The 15924-nt window shown below is 39.6% G+C and overlaps 2 protein-coding genes and 3 non-coding genes across 8 annotated transcripts; 3 read left to right on the top strand and 2 right to left on the bottom strand.

Moving 5' to 3' along the window:
• The first annotated feature begins 335 nt into the window (after nt 1–335).
• On the top strand, nt 336–434 carry LOC112938031 (small nucleolar RNA R11/Z151). Its single transcript, XR_003241080.1, has one exon. It is a non-coding gene; the product is annotated as a small nucleolar RNA R11/Z151 (small nucleolar RNA).
• A 150-nt stretch (nt 435–584) lies between these two features.
• Nucleotides 585–678, top strand: LOC112938033 (small nucleolar RNA Z152/R70/R12). Its single transcript, XR_003241082.1, has one exon. It is a non-coding gene; the product is annotated as a small nucleolar RNA Z152/R70/R12 (small nucleolar RNA).
• Nucleotides 679–977: 299 nt separating this feature from the next.
• On the top strand, nt 978–1076 carry LOC112938032 (small nucleolar RNA R11/Z151). The gene has a single exon (XR_003241081.1). It is a non-coding gene; the product is annotated as a small nucleolar RNA R11/Z151 (small nucleolar RNA).
• Nucleotides 1077–1250: 174 nt separating this feature from the next.
• Nucleotides 1251–4621, bottom strand: LOC4328629 (ADP-ribosylation factor GTPase-activating protein AGD12). Of its 3 annotated transcripts, XM_015767492.3 has the most exons (10): nt 4466–4621; nt 4217–4348; nt 4010–4081; nt 3615–3699; nt 3145–3220; nt 2807–2970; nt 2488–2605; nt 2265–2381; nt 2026–2121; nt 1251–1759 (listed from the first exon to the last, which is right to left on the bottom strand). In XM_015767492.3, exons 3-10 carry the CDS (start codon nt 4032–4034, stop codon nt 1478–1480), a joined length of 963 nt encoding a protein of 320 aa, XP_015622978.1. In that variant the 5' UTR covers nt 4035–4081; nt 4217–4348; nt 4466–4621; the 3' UTR covers nt 1251–1477. The 3 variants fall into 3 exon arrangements, with proteins under 3 accessions (XP_015622978.1, XP_015622976.1, XP_015622977.1); XM_015767490.3 differs by lacking the exon at nt 4217–4348 and having other exon boundaries at nt 4010–4216; XM_015767491.3 differs by lacking the exon at nt 4217–4348.
• Nucleotides 4622–5284: 663 nt separating this feature from the next.
• LOC4328628 (probable calcium-binding protein CML21) lies at nt 5285–8499 on the bottom strand. Of its 2 annotated transcripts, none has more exons than XM_015768248.3 (5): nt 7686–8499; nt 7295–7534; nt 6585–6784; nt 5837–6011; nt 5285–5741 (listed from the first exon to the last, which is right to left on the bottom strand). In XM_015768248.3, the coding sequence occupies exons 1-5, from the start codon at nt 7768–7770 to the stop codon at nt 5626–5628; spliced, it is 816 nt and encodes a 271-aa protein (XP_015623734.1). In that variant the 5' UTR covers nt 7771–8499; the 3' UTR covers nt 5285–5625. The 2 variants fall into 2 exon arrangements, with proteins under 2 accessions (XP_015623734.1, XP_015623735.1); XM_015768249.3 differs by having other exon boundaries at nt 8347–8499.
• Between the last annotated feature and the right edge of the window lie 7425 nt (nt 8500–15924).

Below are 15924 nucleotides of genomic sequence, written 5' to 3'. Positions count from 1 at the left end.
TAATTTCTCCCAGATTTGCGGTGACCTAATTCGAGCTCCGCCTCTCTATAAAGCCATCGCCCTGAACAGGAAAAGCCAAGCCCTAGCCGCCAGCCGCCGTCATCTCGCCCCTCCTCTCCCCTTCAGATCTGCTTCGATGCGGCGATTTTGATTTTGATTTTGATTCGAACCTCCATCTCTTTTCCAGTTCGTTTTGTCGATCTCGATTTGGATTGGTCCATCTCCTTTTCCAGTTCGTTTTGTCGATCTCGATTTGGTTCTCCTCGTGCAGATTCGCGATCTCGATTTGTTTTTCGTGGTGTTTGGTGCTATCGATTTGATAAATCCATCAGAGGGGGCTTGTGATGATTCAGGTCCGAAAGGATCTTAGCGGATTTCTGTGAGGCGATTCTGTCGTCGTTGATCGCTTAATGTTGTTACACACACTGAAGCCTTCTCTCTCCTTAATATATTTTTTTGCATCTATTTCTTCTCTCTTTTTTTGTTTTCTGTTCTTTTATTCTGCCTCTCAAAGCCTCCGCTATATTTTGGTTGAAACTTTTGCTAAAAGAAACATGGATGAAGGTATTCGATTTGAGAAACGCAATGCAATGATGATTTTAATGGGTTTTAGCAGTGGCGGCGTCAGTCGCCGTGAGCTTTCAATCCAAAAAACGACTTCTCTTTCCACTGAGCATTGCAGTTGTATGTACAGTTCAATTCTTCCCAGTTTCTTTTTTTCTGAATAGAGCATTTGTATTATTCTCGAAATATAATTTCATTACGAAAACGAATACAAATTCATTACGAAAACGTTTGCTCCGTGAAACGGCTCTGTAAACTGGAAGCGTTCTGAATCCTTGATTTTGAAGCATGGAACATGGTAAATCTGGGCACAGTAATTTTTGGGAGCACAGTGATCCAATGTAAAATTGCTAAAAATACACAATGAAACGGGACGTGTCGGATCGTTGTATTGATTTGATACTCCCATCGAATGGCTTATGATGATTCAGGTCCGAAAGGATCTTAGCGGATTTCTGTGAGGCGATTATGTCGTCGCTGATCGCTTAATGTTGTTACACACACTGAAGCCTTACCCTATTTTTGCATCGATTTTCTCCGTTTTATTTCGCAAATTTCAGCAAAGTTCTCTAATGTTTTATAGTTTTTCGCTGGCATTAGACACGGAAAATGTTTCGATCTAAGTTTGACAACATTTAAACTCCGAAGAGCAAACTTCGAGTGCCAAGCTAAAAGAATTTAACCCAGAGCACAAAAGAATCCTTTTTATTGGAATCACAAATGAACCAAGTTAACAGGGCAATGGCTCGTGCCAAACCAAAAATTTAAAATTTCTGAACGCAGCAAAATTTGCCATGTAAACAACGCAAAAACTTGCTGAAACAGTTCATGCAATGAACTTCATTATCAAAACCCATCTTTTCTTTTTCTAAAATTCTCCAGCTTGAAATCCGAAGTGACAGCGTGATTTGTTCTACATGTTGAGTGGAAACCACTGCATCTCCAGCTCCACCTCGCCGGACTCGGTGAACTGCAGCTTGAGGGCCAGCTCCTGCCTCACCTCGCCGCCGGCGACCACGACGGCGCTGTCCCTGACGAGCGCGTTGTCGCCGGACTTGAGCCACCGGCCGATCTGCCGGTCGCCGAGCAGCCCCGGGTCGCCGAACGCCGCCGCCGCGTTGATCATCGGCTGCAGGTCGATCTCGGCCTCCCCCATCAGGTCGTCCTTGGACAGCATGTCGTGGTCGAACACTTGCTGCATCCAAGAAAAGCAAAGATCACAATTATCAGATGGATGAACACTCGGATCAGAGAAACTAATTGTCACAATTATCAGATGGATGAACACTAATCAGAAAAACTAATTATCAGATGTATGAACAAACCAGAAAATTAATTGTCAGATGGAAGAACACACCGGAAAATTTCAGTGGTGAACAATTAGCTATTTTGACTATCAGATGGAAGAAACAGATTAGAAGATTTTCGAAGGTTTGGTTGTGATTCTGTGAGGGGATTTACCAGTTTGAGAGGGCCGTATTGCTGAGGAACAGAGAGCTTGAGTTCTTCGTTCCAGACAGGGTTCAGGTTGGCTTTGATCACCGAGGTTTGCGCTTTCTGCACACAGCGAAGATATGGTGAAATTTAGAACAAGAATTTCTGCATGTTCTGAATGAGAGACAATGTGGTACAAAACGATGAATTCGATCTTGAATTAGTTGCCCAGAAACCATCAGAAAATTAGGATTTCATAATACTACCTGTTGCCCAAGGGTCAGGACTACATAAGGATCACTGCTTGACATGTCTCTGATGGCTAGGTTGGTGCCTCCTTTCACCTTGACATTCAATATTCCGATGAACTCAATCATGCCTACCTGCAAATCAAATCGGGGATTACTAAATTTGAATCTAAGAGTCGCAGAACATGCTAAGTAAGGTAGAACAAAATGCAATTTGCAGTTTTAGGACAGTGCTGCCTACTTCGCTCTTGGAACTGACAGAATGGGAGGCACTGCCTGCATGTTTCCCGGAGTCGCTAGACTGATGAGAAACAATCCGTAGGCTTGGCTCAAGAAACTCTTGTAACTCATATTTTGACCTGAAGAATTGTAATTAACTGTATGTGTCATTTGATATAACTGAAACACCATAGGAGAACATTTTTTTAAGCTATTTCTTCAGTTCAATTTGCAGAACAAAAGGGAAGCTCCAAAGTATTGACCTGTATCTGGGAATTCAGATGAGAGAATGGCATACCCTGCACTTGAAAGTGCTGCGAACTAACAGAGGAATAAAATACCTGATGAATTTTTCTCGCTCTTCCTGGGTAGAATCTGGATGTGGCTTGCTGTGGTTCTGCGGCAGGAAGGTTTCATATATAGCATTGGCGTGAGAATTTCCACCGACTTCGATCACGTTATCAATTTCATTGTCACTCCACTGATCTAGTGTGACTGACAGAACCTGCTCAAAACAAATACTGAATGGTGATTATGCTCAAAACATGATGTATAATATGCCATAATTGTCAGTGCAAACTTTGCCTATGCTGTAAATACAGAAAAACTTGCTGAATTCAATTGGATAAGAAAGATGAAAAAAGATTTATAGCACTATCTATATTGCAATTGAAGAAACCTTTGAAATGTGTGTGCCAAGACTTCTGTGAACACCGGAACACTTGAGGCATATGAATACTCCTATATTAGCTGATCTGTAAGGAAAAAAACAATTAATTGCAAGGAACTATCAGTCAAGAGAAGCCCCTAACTAAAATCAGTGTACAATAGCCTGATTATGCTCATAATGACAGGTATGGGGCAAAATGGAAGGGATTCTTCAGATTTAAGGCTGTGTGTGCATCATTCATTTTTCCTCAATACATGCTGCCTGGTTTTTTTCTTGTGCAAATACCATTGCCAGAGAAAATAAATAGAAGAGAAGAGGATACAAACAAAAACACAGCAAGGATATGAAAACAAACTAATTACTAGTGATCACTTAAACCACCAACTGATTCAAATTGAACAATCAGGTTCTACAAAGTCTTACAGCCACTGGGAATCAGATGCTCTGCAGATAGTTTGAATCAGGTTGAAAATACTTACGCCCATTTGGGGTCAGGCGCGCTGCAGTCAGCACAGATACGGTTTTCACTTCTGTGCAATAGCTCCTTCAGTTTTGCCATCTTAGCTGCATGAGAAAAATGAAATATGAATTCATCATGCAAGACCTTCTCCACCGGCAAAATCTTATCTGTCAGCACTAAAGAGCAAACTAGTAAATGCACACCCATTGAAAATGACCAAATCTGAAGTACTCCAAGAAGTTGCAGAATTTTGTTTTTGGTCACCAATTTGTGCATGATCACCACACATTATTCACTTCACTGTGCAATATGACTGATTCTCCAATTTGCTCTTTTGAGGGCAGCAGGAGCATATTATGCAATTCAATGCAGTGATAAAGAAAGTGAATGCTCAGTGCCTGATGGTAAAAGTACCTGAATCATCACGTCTTCCACTCATATTCAGATCTTCTTACTGCTTAGTTACACTTTCCAATGTTTTCAGTCCTGCAAATATGCATCAACCAAACAGAAATACTGAACTTCAAGGAGTTCCTTTTCCTCATCCTATAGTTTCCTGCTACATATGTAAAGAAGCATCCAAGAACACTCATGCATCAATGTCGTTTTGCCTTTTGACACCTGAGAAATCTCAACTCGAGTGAATCACGCTGTCCCCCTTTTTCAGTGTCAAATCCATAGAAGAACAGCAATCGGTGCAGCGCGATGAAATGAATTCGAAGAAATGCAATTCAGCAAAGCGCTAAGAACAGCCTAACCATGATGAAAGGAATTCAGGATATCGCCTATACTTGAGAGACATCAAGAAACCAAGAATTGAAAAAAAAAACCCAGGATTTGCAGGAATGCTCAAGGGAGATTCTGGATTACCTTGGATTTCTCCTGGCTGGGAGGGGAGGGAGGGATGTTCTTGGGACTTAGTCCCCAGATCTCTGACTCTGTCGTGTGGATTACAGCAGCAGCTCCATGGGGATTGGTCGGTAGCTCGTCTACGTCGCTCCTGATCCAGGGATGAGTCAGCAACTCAATTCTTTTTTTTTAAAAAAAAGGAGTATTAAAGTATTTCTAGCATATCCCTAATAAGGCCCCATTCCCCAACAATCCCCTCAAAAAGTAATTGTCATTACTATTTGGGGGATAAAATGTGGATTTTTATACACCCCTCCAACTGTTTCAACACTTAGTGCGTGTTTGGTTTATAGCTATGCTTTACCGTAACTTTGTCAAGTAGGCAGTGACGTAGCTAGGATTTATTAAGATTTGTTAAGTAAAGGTGATCCATTTGTATGTAATGGGTCATATTAAGGTAGTTTTATCCTATTGGTTAAATCTTAAGATGATCCATATCCACGGTGTCACTTAGTTTGACCAACTTAATCTATTGTTTGTTTTCTGATCGTATTTTTGTCATGTCACAACATTTAACTCAATATCGCCACTTGTCATGGGTACAATTTTTTATCAAAGTTTGCCTACCATTTGGCCAACGATTTCTTAGCCGCAAAAGTTTTGGCATGCCACGTGTTAGCTTTATTTTGATTTGTTTATTGGGTTCCTCATTTCTCTAAAATTCTTTAAAATCCCATAATTCGGAAGGATATGCCTTGGAAATTCTATAGGACTGGAAGGGGGAGATGAGTTCGAATGACAAACAACATCAAAGCACCTATATTTGAAACAGAGGGGGTATATACAAGAACAAACATTTAATTTCAAAGAAAATGACACTTCCTCACACTTTACAATTTTTTATCTCTGAAACATCCAAGCTTACAATTTTTTTTGAATGACAGGGTTAATTATCTACGATCAATTGGATCAAATGCCATATGACCAAAGCAGCTTTATACCACTAAACTTTCGCCACAACTAGAAATAACTTGGGTCCAATCTTTATATTAACAAGAACATAAACAACATGAACTAATCTCCGGTTTATCATTGAGTACTCCAAGCCACAATAGGAGGACTGCTTGAGTGCTCCTGAGGGCTGCTGACTTGGCCTAATTCAGGATGAGTAAATCTTCATTTTACACTCCCTCCTCATCGTCGTCATCTTCGTTATCATCAATCCCCACCCAACGAGTAAAAGCGAAGAGGAACTCCTTGAAGGTCACCGTTCCATTCTTGTCCCAATCCATTTCCTCTGGGACCACCAAAAGAGTGTATTAGGACCATCATTGTCAGTGTGTACTGTGTTCATGTGAGATTTGTGACGATACCACAAAAAAGAAAACTTACCAAATCTTTTCATGCCTATCCGCCCAGAAGAGCGTTCTCCTCCGATGGTTTCGTTGATCGCTTGTATCATCTCATTCTTGCTGACATACCCATCTTTGTTTTTGTCCAAGAAGACGAATGAATCAACCAATGTCTCGAAAGTTGGTTCAAGACTACCTAGTCCCATTCTTTTTCTCTAAAGCATAGTGTCAAGGGTATAAATGTATCCAGAAATAAACACAACGGAGAAATGATAAGGAATAAATTCGATGCAGATTATATAGAGAATATCCATTTAAAAGCCCCTGTATGGTCTAACAAGTTTATGCTATGATGAAAGTTTTTAGGAAAGCACTTTGAGTCTCTCTTCAACTTTGTTTGAAAGCACCTCTGTTGAAATTGTTTCAAAATCTTGTCTTGAATTTGTTGCAACATGAAAAATGTCTTAAATAATAGCCTCCTTTGACTTACTTTCTAAATGCCCATGCAGATTATCAATGTACGCATGCAAGAATACAAATATCACCCTTCTGCAAGGGTACCATATACCCAAGTATTATTCCTTAATCTTACTTTGCAACGAGCTACTTGCATTTTTAAGATTTTTGTGATCAAATGGGAAAAGTTAGTGTTACTAATATGTATGAATTATATTTTTGAGAAGATAAAAAAGCGGCAAACATTTCCTAATTATATACATGCAATGCAGCAGCAGAATGAATTGATAACAAAAATTCGAAGACTTGCTATAATGAAGCATGAAGGATACTGCTTCTGACACAAGCGGATCATTCAGAAGATAAACAAGGCACAGGAAGACAATGAACTCATTAAATTTCATGCCCATGTTTTCATAAATGTCACATGCCTGAAATAGGTCTTTTATCTCCTCATCTGTGAATGAGATATCCAACTTTTGAAAACAATGCTTAAGTTCTTGTTGATCTATTTCACCATTGGAATCTTCATCTGGAGAGAAACATAATGATATTTGTCAGAACAAGAAAACAAAAGGGGACAAAGGAAATGCCACACAGATCGAGGATGGGATTTCCAAGTGAATACAATTCACAAGATGTTAGGTCGAAACCAAAATCCTCACAAATAGAAAAAGCAAAGAAATCGAGAAATTAAGGAAACAAAAACTTGAGGAGGTCTATCATCTCCAGTTACATAAATTAGTTGATCCAGGCTACAGGATCACATGTAAACTGTATGGTAATTAGGTTGAGGAAAATTTCTTGAAGTAACTCGAACAAGTTAATCAACTCCAAACTTTCAACATCTTTATATTTAGCTATTGACGGCTACACAATTCAATCAAAATTAGAACATCACTATATGAGCTAATATTCAGGACAGTTTCTGCTTTCGATGTTCAATCCAGTTTTCCTTTCGAGTTTTGACCTTTTGACAGCACGCAAGAAATAAGTATCAGTAATATCATAGCACTAGTACACATACAGGGTTAGCACTCACCAAATTGCTGAAAGATAATTCTGCAGTTTCTCAAACTCTCGTCAATTTTTGGGAACTTCATAATAACACTATTGAATGATTTAACAGAAGTTCCTTTCTGTGCTCTCTGCTGCATGGCTTCAACCATCTTTCTCTCTAACTTTGATGCTGGTGAAGTGTGCCTTGGAGAATCACCCCGCCCGACTATGCCCCCCATTTCAGCAAACAACGCAATTTTGTAGGGTGATAGAAGCCACTTCCCTGCAAATGTAAACAACGCTTGTGATGAGAGCATGAACATGATCAACTATCTAGTTTGGGGATGCATGAACTTGCAGGGGGGCACGAAACACACCGCCTACAACAATAGGTACCAGCCTCATAAAAGGAAACAATCATGGTTGTGCATTACCTGAAACCTTACTCGACAAAACTTGAGGCGGCACGATGCGCATAAGCCCAATGGAGGCTACAAAAAGCATATAGGACCTGTACATCCTAGTGACAAGGATCTACCTACGGACCTACCTAATTGCTCCCAATATTCCATCAGTAGTTAGGACTACGATTACATTTTTGGTTTGGTTGCATCATCAAACCCATGATTCTCGCAAAGAATCATTGCGAACAATTAAGAGTATGCACCCACCTTTTTTTGCTTGATGACATTCAATCAATCAACACAACAACAACCAGATTTGTCCATGATAATGTGCCTGCAAATTTTCTATTCGCTCCTAGTTAACAATGTAGACTACTTATCTGGTTATCATCCCTAACAAGAGGCCAAATTGCATGGCAGCATCAGACAACAAGATTTCTTTATACCGACTAGAATAATGCAGAATCTTTGAACCAGCCCATACTGCAAATCTGCAATTCTTTAACAAATACCCCAAACAAACAAATCAAGAAACATGTCAGTAGTAAGCCATACATCTCCCACCGCAGATTACATACAGATTCTAAACAGGATCACCAACACACGCGCCAGTTTCATACAGATTAAAATGCCGACCGCCGATGATATGAACCACGAAAAAGAAAAAAAAATCAAGAAAGCGGGGGATTGCCTTTGCCTGTGCCGCTCAATGCTCCGAAATGCCTCGGAGACGAAGCTCTCGAAGGAGGGGGATCGGCGAGAGAGGCGCGTTCGCGCGTGTGGATCGGCAGGGGATCGGGCGAGTGGATCGGCGGATGGAAAACCAAGAAATGGCGTTGGAAGCAGCAGCGTTGGTTGGGTGCGCGGAGCGAAGAGGCCGTTCGGGGGTGCGGGCCCCACGGCTCGTGGGGGTGGATGACACGTGGGGCTCATGTGCTCGCCGGGAGTGGACGGGTGGTGGGTGATAGCGTCTCCTCTTCTTCCTCTCCAAACTCCGTAAGTACATGCAGATGGTGTCTCATTTTTCTTCTACTAGACGAAAAATCTAAATATAGCTTTATCACTTTTATTTTTTTTTATGATTGACGTCTTCGTTCGTAAAAAAAAAACAATCCTGAATTTGAATCTGAACACTCAAACTTAGGATGGTTTTTTTTGACGGAGAAAGTAATAATTATCTATAAACACAAGAATTTGTGTAAGTCCACAATTTTTTTTGACGGAGGAAGTAATAATTATTTATAAGTGGGGATGTTACATTACCAATAACTTACTTCTCTCACTTCGTTTATTTTCATTAAATTTTTAAATGTAATTATATGTCTCTTTCTAACGACTTTTAGCTTATTCAGGCAAGTCGACCCGTGCTATAATCATGTTGTTTTATTTTAGAATTCTATGCGTTCTTAATAATCTTTCATGATGATAAATTAGTTGTTTTTTTAAATATGTTATTCGAATTTTGGGCCTACAGTATATTCGGATTAGTTATCTAATAGGACTCCTAGATTTCTCCCATATATATCCCTTCTAAGCCGCATGGGGAGGGGCCGACAGCCCAATGTGTCCCCTGCGTTTGTATCTAATTCCTCTACAGTGATCATTGCCGGTCGGCGTTTCACGTAAAATTCGTGTCTCCGTTGTACATCTATTTTCATAATAAGTGGTATTTTCATAACAAGTGGTATTAGAGCATTGGAGATCGATCTACTAATCACACAGCCACCGGTGTGATTTTTCGGATCGGAGTATCGATCTGATTGGCCTCGTCGTTGCCGCCGCCGAGGAAGGAGCAGCAGCGCACGTCGCGGAGAATCGGCCGCAGCAGCAACGCGTCGTCGTCGTCGCAGAAATCAATTCGGTGAGATTGAATCACCGGTGAAGCAAACCCGAAGCGGTGTCGACCAGATCGATTTAAGCAGGTGCTCCAACACATCGATCGGAATCACGTCCATCAAGCAACGCAGGAGAAAATCAGAAGCAGCAGCAGGGTTGAAGCCATTGATCTATTTCGCACGCATCCCGAGGAAGGAGAAAAGTCCAAGCCTTCAGCAGCCTTCTCGGTCTTGTTCATGTGAATTAAATTTCACGTTGGAATTGTTAAGTGCACACGCCCTTCGCACCAGGAATTCAAGTTCTGTGCATTGCTTGGTTCTGTCGAGGTGAATCCAAATTCACTTTCAATTGCTACGTTCACAAGCCAGATTTACCAGGAGGTTATATACAGAGATCAAAAATACTTCGTTTTATACACCCAGAGTGTTTCGCGTTTCTGTTAGGGTTTCATAAATTTATACCAACAAATTCAGGATTTTATTCCCAAGGCGAGTTGAAAGTTTGATCTACTGCTTCTGGATTGAGATGCAATATTCTCGTTATGGCAATGGATTGAGATGCAATATTCTCGTTATGGCAATGGATTGAGATGCAATATTCTCATTATGGCAAGTGAAGTTTTGCAGCGGGGTATTTACCTAAGAGGAGAAGTATGCTGAAAAAAAAAGAGAAGCACATTCAAGTCGTCGAGAGGGAGCCTCGCTCCTGTCTAGATCACAAGGTGATCAAATTATATGGCGAATTTTGCTACCATCATGCCCAACAGACCGGAAGGTTAATAAGGAGACCTAAGTACTTTGTTTTGAGCATAAGAATTTTTCGCGTTTCTGCTAGGATTCCAAAAATTAATGCCAGCAGATTTAGGATTTTATTCCCATGGCGAGTTTGAAGTTTGTGCATCAGTTTCGCTTCTCTGCTAGGTTCACATCGGTTTATACTAGCAGATTCAGGATCTATATCCCAATGGCGAGTTTGAAGTATAGTCTACCTCTTCTGGATCAAGGGTGTTATGGATTATAGTCGTGACTATTTGGCGCACATTGATTTTATCATCACGAGGTTCTTTGGAGATTGAAGATTTTTATGCTACAAGGGAAATTCGTATCAAGGTGGAGATTGTTAAATATGTGATCCGAATTTTGGGCCCACAGTATATTCGGATTAGTTATCTAATAGGACTCCTAGATTTCTCCTATATATATCCCTTGAAAGCCGCATGGGGAGGGGGCGACAGCCCAATGTATCCCCTGCGTTTGTATCTAATTCCTCTATAGTGATCATTGCCGGTCGGCGCTCGTGGTTTTTTCCCGCAAGGGTTTTCCACGTAAAATTCGTGTCTCCGATGTACATCTATTTTCATAACAGTTTTTATATAAGAAAAAATGGTAAATGGAAAATTGCATGAATAGTATGGGTTTATGCAGTTCTATTTCTGTTTTTAGAGAATTCAGAACCGTAGAGGCATTCCTCCTTGCTTATGGAACAGTCGGAATTTTTTGTTACATGATATCGAGTAGTCAAAACTCTCAGCCAGACACAACCGGTGTAAAAATCCTCCGACATCTCACTCCTCTTTACTTCCCTTTGTAAGATGAGTCATCACAACTCACAAGGGTATAAATTATACTCCCTCTCTATTTAAATATATGTTAATTTTGGTTTCATTCGACAAAACTTTTGAAATTTTAATCATTAATAGCTCTCAAAATATCGAAATGTAAAAACGTTATGAGTAGAGTTTGTTAGATTTATCGTTATATTCTAGCAGAGAAATAATAGTCAAAGTTGCACGACAAAGACCGAACAAAGTAGTATAACATCATCTGTTTCATATTACAAATCATTTTTTATTTCGCTTTGACTTTATTTATTAGTCAAACTTAAAAAAAGTTTAATTAAATTTATAGAAAAATTTAACAACATCTACAACATTAAATTAGTTTTATTAAATAAAACATTGAATATATTTTGATAATATATTTGATTTGTGTTGAAAATGTTGCTATAGTTTTTACCATAATATCAGAGATTATTTAATGGAAAAAATGTTGAACTTATTTGAGAGAAGCACAAATAAGCGACTAGTAACTTAAGCTAACTTCAACTTAAGATATAATATCAAAATGTCATGCAGAATTTTTATCAGAATTTTAGTGACTCAAGTCGAATGTGCCTGCTTTCATCGTAGTTTTAGTACACGTAGCTAAACTGAAAGGGAATTTAGAGAGGCAACCTAGCTACCTCCTGCTTATCACTAATATAATATCACTGGAAATAATATCACTGGAAATGACCCGTCATGAGCTCCTCCTAAGACAATGTTCGATTAATCCCTCCCACAAGCGTGTTGAGAAGGCCCCCCTTGTCACTCCTAGGGCGACACGGGAAGCGACCCAGTCCGCCACACACTTCTACCTCTCCTTCTCCAAGGCGGGTTCAGGGTTTGATATTGTGTATTCAATGTATAAAGATTCAACATATGAAAATGCAAGAATTTTTTTTTACAACAAAAGTTTAATACCTGGCATGTACTCCCTCCGTCCCTACATATTTAACGCTGTTGACTTTTTTAAACATGTTTGACTGTTCATCTTATTAAAAAATTAAGTAATTATTAATTGTTTTCCTATCATTTGATTTATTGTTAAATATACTTTTATGTATACATATAGACCCTGTTTAGATCCACTGATAAAATTTTACACCCTGTCACATTGAATGTTTGGACACATGCATTGAGTATTAAGTATAAACGAAAAAAATAACCAATTACACAGATTGCGTGTAAGTTACGAGACAAATCTTTTAAGCCTAATTGTGCCATGATTTGACAATATGGTGCTACAGTAAACATTTGCTAATGACGAATTAATTAGGCTTAATAAATTCGTCTCGTGGTTTACAGGCGGAATCTGTAATTTGTTTTGTTATTAGACTACGTTTAATACTTCAAATGTATGTCCGTATATCCAATGTAACACCCCTGGATATAAACATAGCCATAGTTTTACATATTTCACAGAAGTTTTTGAATAAGATGAACGGTTAAATATATGCTAAAAAATCAACGGCGTCAAATATACAGGGACGGGGGAGTATAATATCACGTAGTACACTAGTACTAAGTGTACAATATATAGCTGACATAATAAATAATTAAGCATAATTTCATTTATTCATAGAATTGACATTGTTTAACACATAGAAGTGCTCTCTCTTCAACATATCAAAGTGGTAACATACAAAATCTAAATTTGAAATATGTATGAATTGCTAACCAATTGGCAAATGCAAACTGGCGTGTTGCAATCTATCACCGCCATCTCCACCATCACAGGGATTTCTATGAGATTTGATTGGAGAAATCGAGAGATAGAAGAGTAAGGTCTTGTTTAGATTCCAACTTTTTTCTTCAAACTTTCAACTTTTCCGTCACATCGAACTTTTCTACACACACAAACTTCCAACTTTTTTGTCACATCGTTCTAATTTCTTCAAATTTCCAATTTTGGCGTGGAACTAAACATAACCTAAGCAGAGGAACAGAGAATAGGGGAGAAGCAATGTGAGGAAGAAAGAAGGTCAGATAGGGGAGAGACTTTGTTCTCTCATTCATTTCATGTCCAGGTCTTGGGCTAGGTTCCCCTTTAAGTAGTACATGGCCGAAATCTCATAGAAACCACCTTGTAGGTCCAAGCCCAATCACACAGACCCGCATACAACACAGCTACAGACTTAGTCTTCCATCCTTGTCGTTCCTGAAGCAGGTGCGACATTGCCACCCCATTGAGTAGTCTTCCATCCTTGTCGTTCCTGTAGCTTGACACATGCGTGGCCTTCCCCTTCTTGACCAAGCGTCGGTCAAGCACGACAGGTACAAGCAAAGTAGAGTATATTGGTGAATAATCAGGAACATGGCCTTTCAATTGCGAAACATGAAAGACCGAATGAACCATATACTCCCTTCCAGCAGTGCCAATTTATAAGTTGCTGCTCCAATCGTATCTCCACTAGATAGAGCCCAAAATATTTGAATCCCAATTTAGAATAAGGCATGTTTACTACCGATGATTGAGCATATGGTTGAAGTTTCAGAAAGGCTTGTTCACCCACCATGAACTGTCTATCAAAATGACCTTTATCAGCGACATGCTTCATGCACAATTGAGCTCTGGTAATCTGCTGTTTCATAAAGTCATTCAATTGTGTTCTTTCAATAATCAGATCAACCACAGCTGGCTGAGAAGCTTCAGACAAATCAAGCATTTGGCCATAAAGAGGTTCTTGTCCAAACATTGCTTTATGAAGGGAGCAACCAAGTGAAGTATGATCATTTGTGTTATACCTAAACTCGGCCAGATGCAAGTAGGAACACCACTTCTTGGGATTTGCCTGAGTCATACACCGAAGATACATCTCCAAACATTGGTTTACTCGTTTAGTTTAAGTTTAGTTTTCCACACTGCAAAAGGTTCGTGCCAAAACTTCCTGAGAAAAATCCTATCTCTGTTTGAAACAATGGATCTGAGAATACCATGTGTTTTGAACACCACATTATCCACCACAGCGGCCACCTGGGAAAAAATAGAAGGGTGTTTCAAGGGGATAAAATGATTGTACTTGGTAAAACGGTCAACCACCACCAAAATTGAATGACAACCATTAGACACCGGTACCTCAATAAAATCCATTGAAATATCTTGCCAAGCTTCTTTTCGAATAGGAAGAGGAACTAATAACCCAGGTAATTTACAATTCTCATGTTTGGCTTGTTGGCACACTTGGCACTGCTGAACAAAGTTCTCTACTGCTGCTTTCAACCCATGCCAAGCAAAGAGTTTCTTTAATCTGTGATAAGTTGCCATAATCCCGGAGTGCCCCCCAATAGGAATAGACTGAAAAGTTGTGATAATTTTGGTTTGCAACCTAGCATTTGCTCCAATCCACACTTTAACCATATAACCTAATCATACCATCAGTTAGGGAAAACCCCTGATTATTCTGCTTTACCATTGCTAATTCAATTAATCATTGTTGAGCTTTGGGGTCAACCACATATGAATTCAGTACTTCCTAAATCCAAACAGGTTGAACTACTGATAATACTGCAAGATTAACCTGATGAGGTCTGCGGGACGATGCATGTGCCACTATATTTTCAACCCCTTTTTGTATTGAAAGCTATGTTGCAAACCCATCAGCTTAGTCATAACCTTTTGTTGTAATTCAGTGCCTAAAATCTGATCATTAAGATTGCAGAGACTCTTGTGATCAGTTTTAATAACAAAAGGAACCCTCTGCAGATAACATCTCCACTTTTCCACAAGCATCTTTACACTAGAAATTCCTTCTCATATATAGACAACTTTTGATTCCTTACTCCCAATGCCTTGCTATAATATGCCACAGGATGACCTTGTTGGCTTAACACGACACCAATACCCATTGCACAAGCATCTGTCTCCGAAGTGAATGGCTGGGTAAAATCAGACAAAGCTAACACTGTAGTATTACTCATAGCCTTTTTCAATGCCTCAAAAGCATGTTGAGCCTCAATAGATCACTGAAAAGCTTTCTTCTGCAATAGCATTATCATATACGATAATGATGTACTACCTCCGTCCCATAAAAATTGTATTTCTAGCTAATTTAGGACAAAATAGTAGGATTAGAAAATGACCACAATAACCTTATTTAATGAATCCACTGCATGCATATATTCCATATGTACAAATGATTAAAAGGAAGTTTGAGAGAATTAACCCATATAATTAGCATACTTAATAAAATTACAAGCATTAGCAGCCCAAATTACGTGGGATGGAAGGAAACTTATATAGATGAATCAATTGGTTGGGCCCCACATGGCTAGAAATACAATTTTTATGGGACAAAGCCTTAGAGCTAGAAATGCAATTTTTATGGGACGGAGGGAGTACAAACTTTCTATAGCACCCTGTGAGGCCTAGAAATCCTCTTAGCTCAGTGTGATTAGTGGGAATATAGTCTAGGCAAGCATCACAACAGTTTTATCAGGACCAGTACTCACACCCTGATCAGACATAATGTGGCCCGAATGTTCAAGTTGAGACTGAGCAAAAGAACACTTATAAGCTTTCTCAAACAAAACAATTGATTTTGCCTAAGAGCATCTCCAACAACCTCTCCAAATGACTCTCTAAGCTAAATTTTAGCTATTCCAGCAAAAAAAATACCCTCCAACAACCTCTCTAACCGGATGGCTAAGCCATCTGGCTGGCCAAAACCCTCCCTTCACTAGCCAAATTTGGCTAGCCAAAAATGACTGGCCAACTGTGGACCCCACGCACATACTCCTCCCATCTCCTTTCGGCTATTCTCTCTCCGTCTCTCGCATAGCACCCGGCGCCGACGTCGTCGCACCAACCACCACCGCCGTCCGCGGCCTACGCCG

Source organism: Oryza sativa, chromosome 2 (assembly GCF_034140825.1).
Source record: "Oryza sativa Japonica Group chromosome 2, ASM3414082v1".
NCBI classification, from domain to species: Eukaryota; Viridiplantae; Streptophyta; class Magnoliopsida; order Poales; family Poaceae; genus Oryza; species Oryza sativa.
This window is presented reverse-complemented; position numbering and strand designations above follow the sequence as displayed.

Bases quoted from the DNA above. Each gene is read 5' to 3' on its own strand.
- LOC4328629 (XM_015767492.3), bottom strand. From the start codon at position 4,034: ATGAGTGGAAGACGTGATGATTCAG. The intron at 3,700-4,009 runs GTACTTTTACCA...TTTCTCATGCAG, and splicing joins TGGAAGACGTGATGATTCAG to CTAAGATGGCAAAACTGAAG. The intron at 2,971-3,144 runs GTTTCTTCAATT...TGTTTTGAGCAG, and splicing joins TTGGCACACACATTTCAAAG to GTTCTGTCAGTCACACTAGA.
- LOC4328628 (XM_015768248.3), bottom strand. From the start codon at position 7,770: ATGTACAGGTCCTATATGCTTTTTGTAGCCTCCATTGGGCTTATGCGC. The intron at 7,535-7,685 runs GTAATGCACAAC...TTACATTTGCAG, and splicing joins TTTGTCGAGTAAGGTTTCAG to GGAAGTGGCTTCTATCACCC. The intron at 6,012-6,584 runs GTATCCTTCATG...ACTATGCTTTAG, and splicing joins ATCCGCTTGTGTCAGAAGCA to AGAAAAAGAATGGGACTAGG.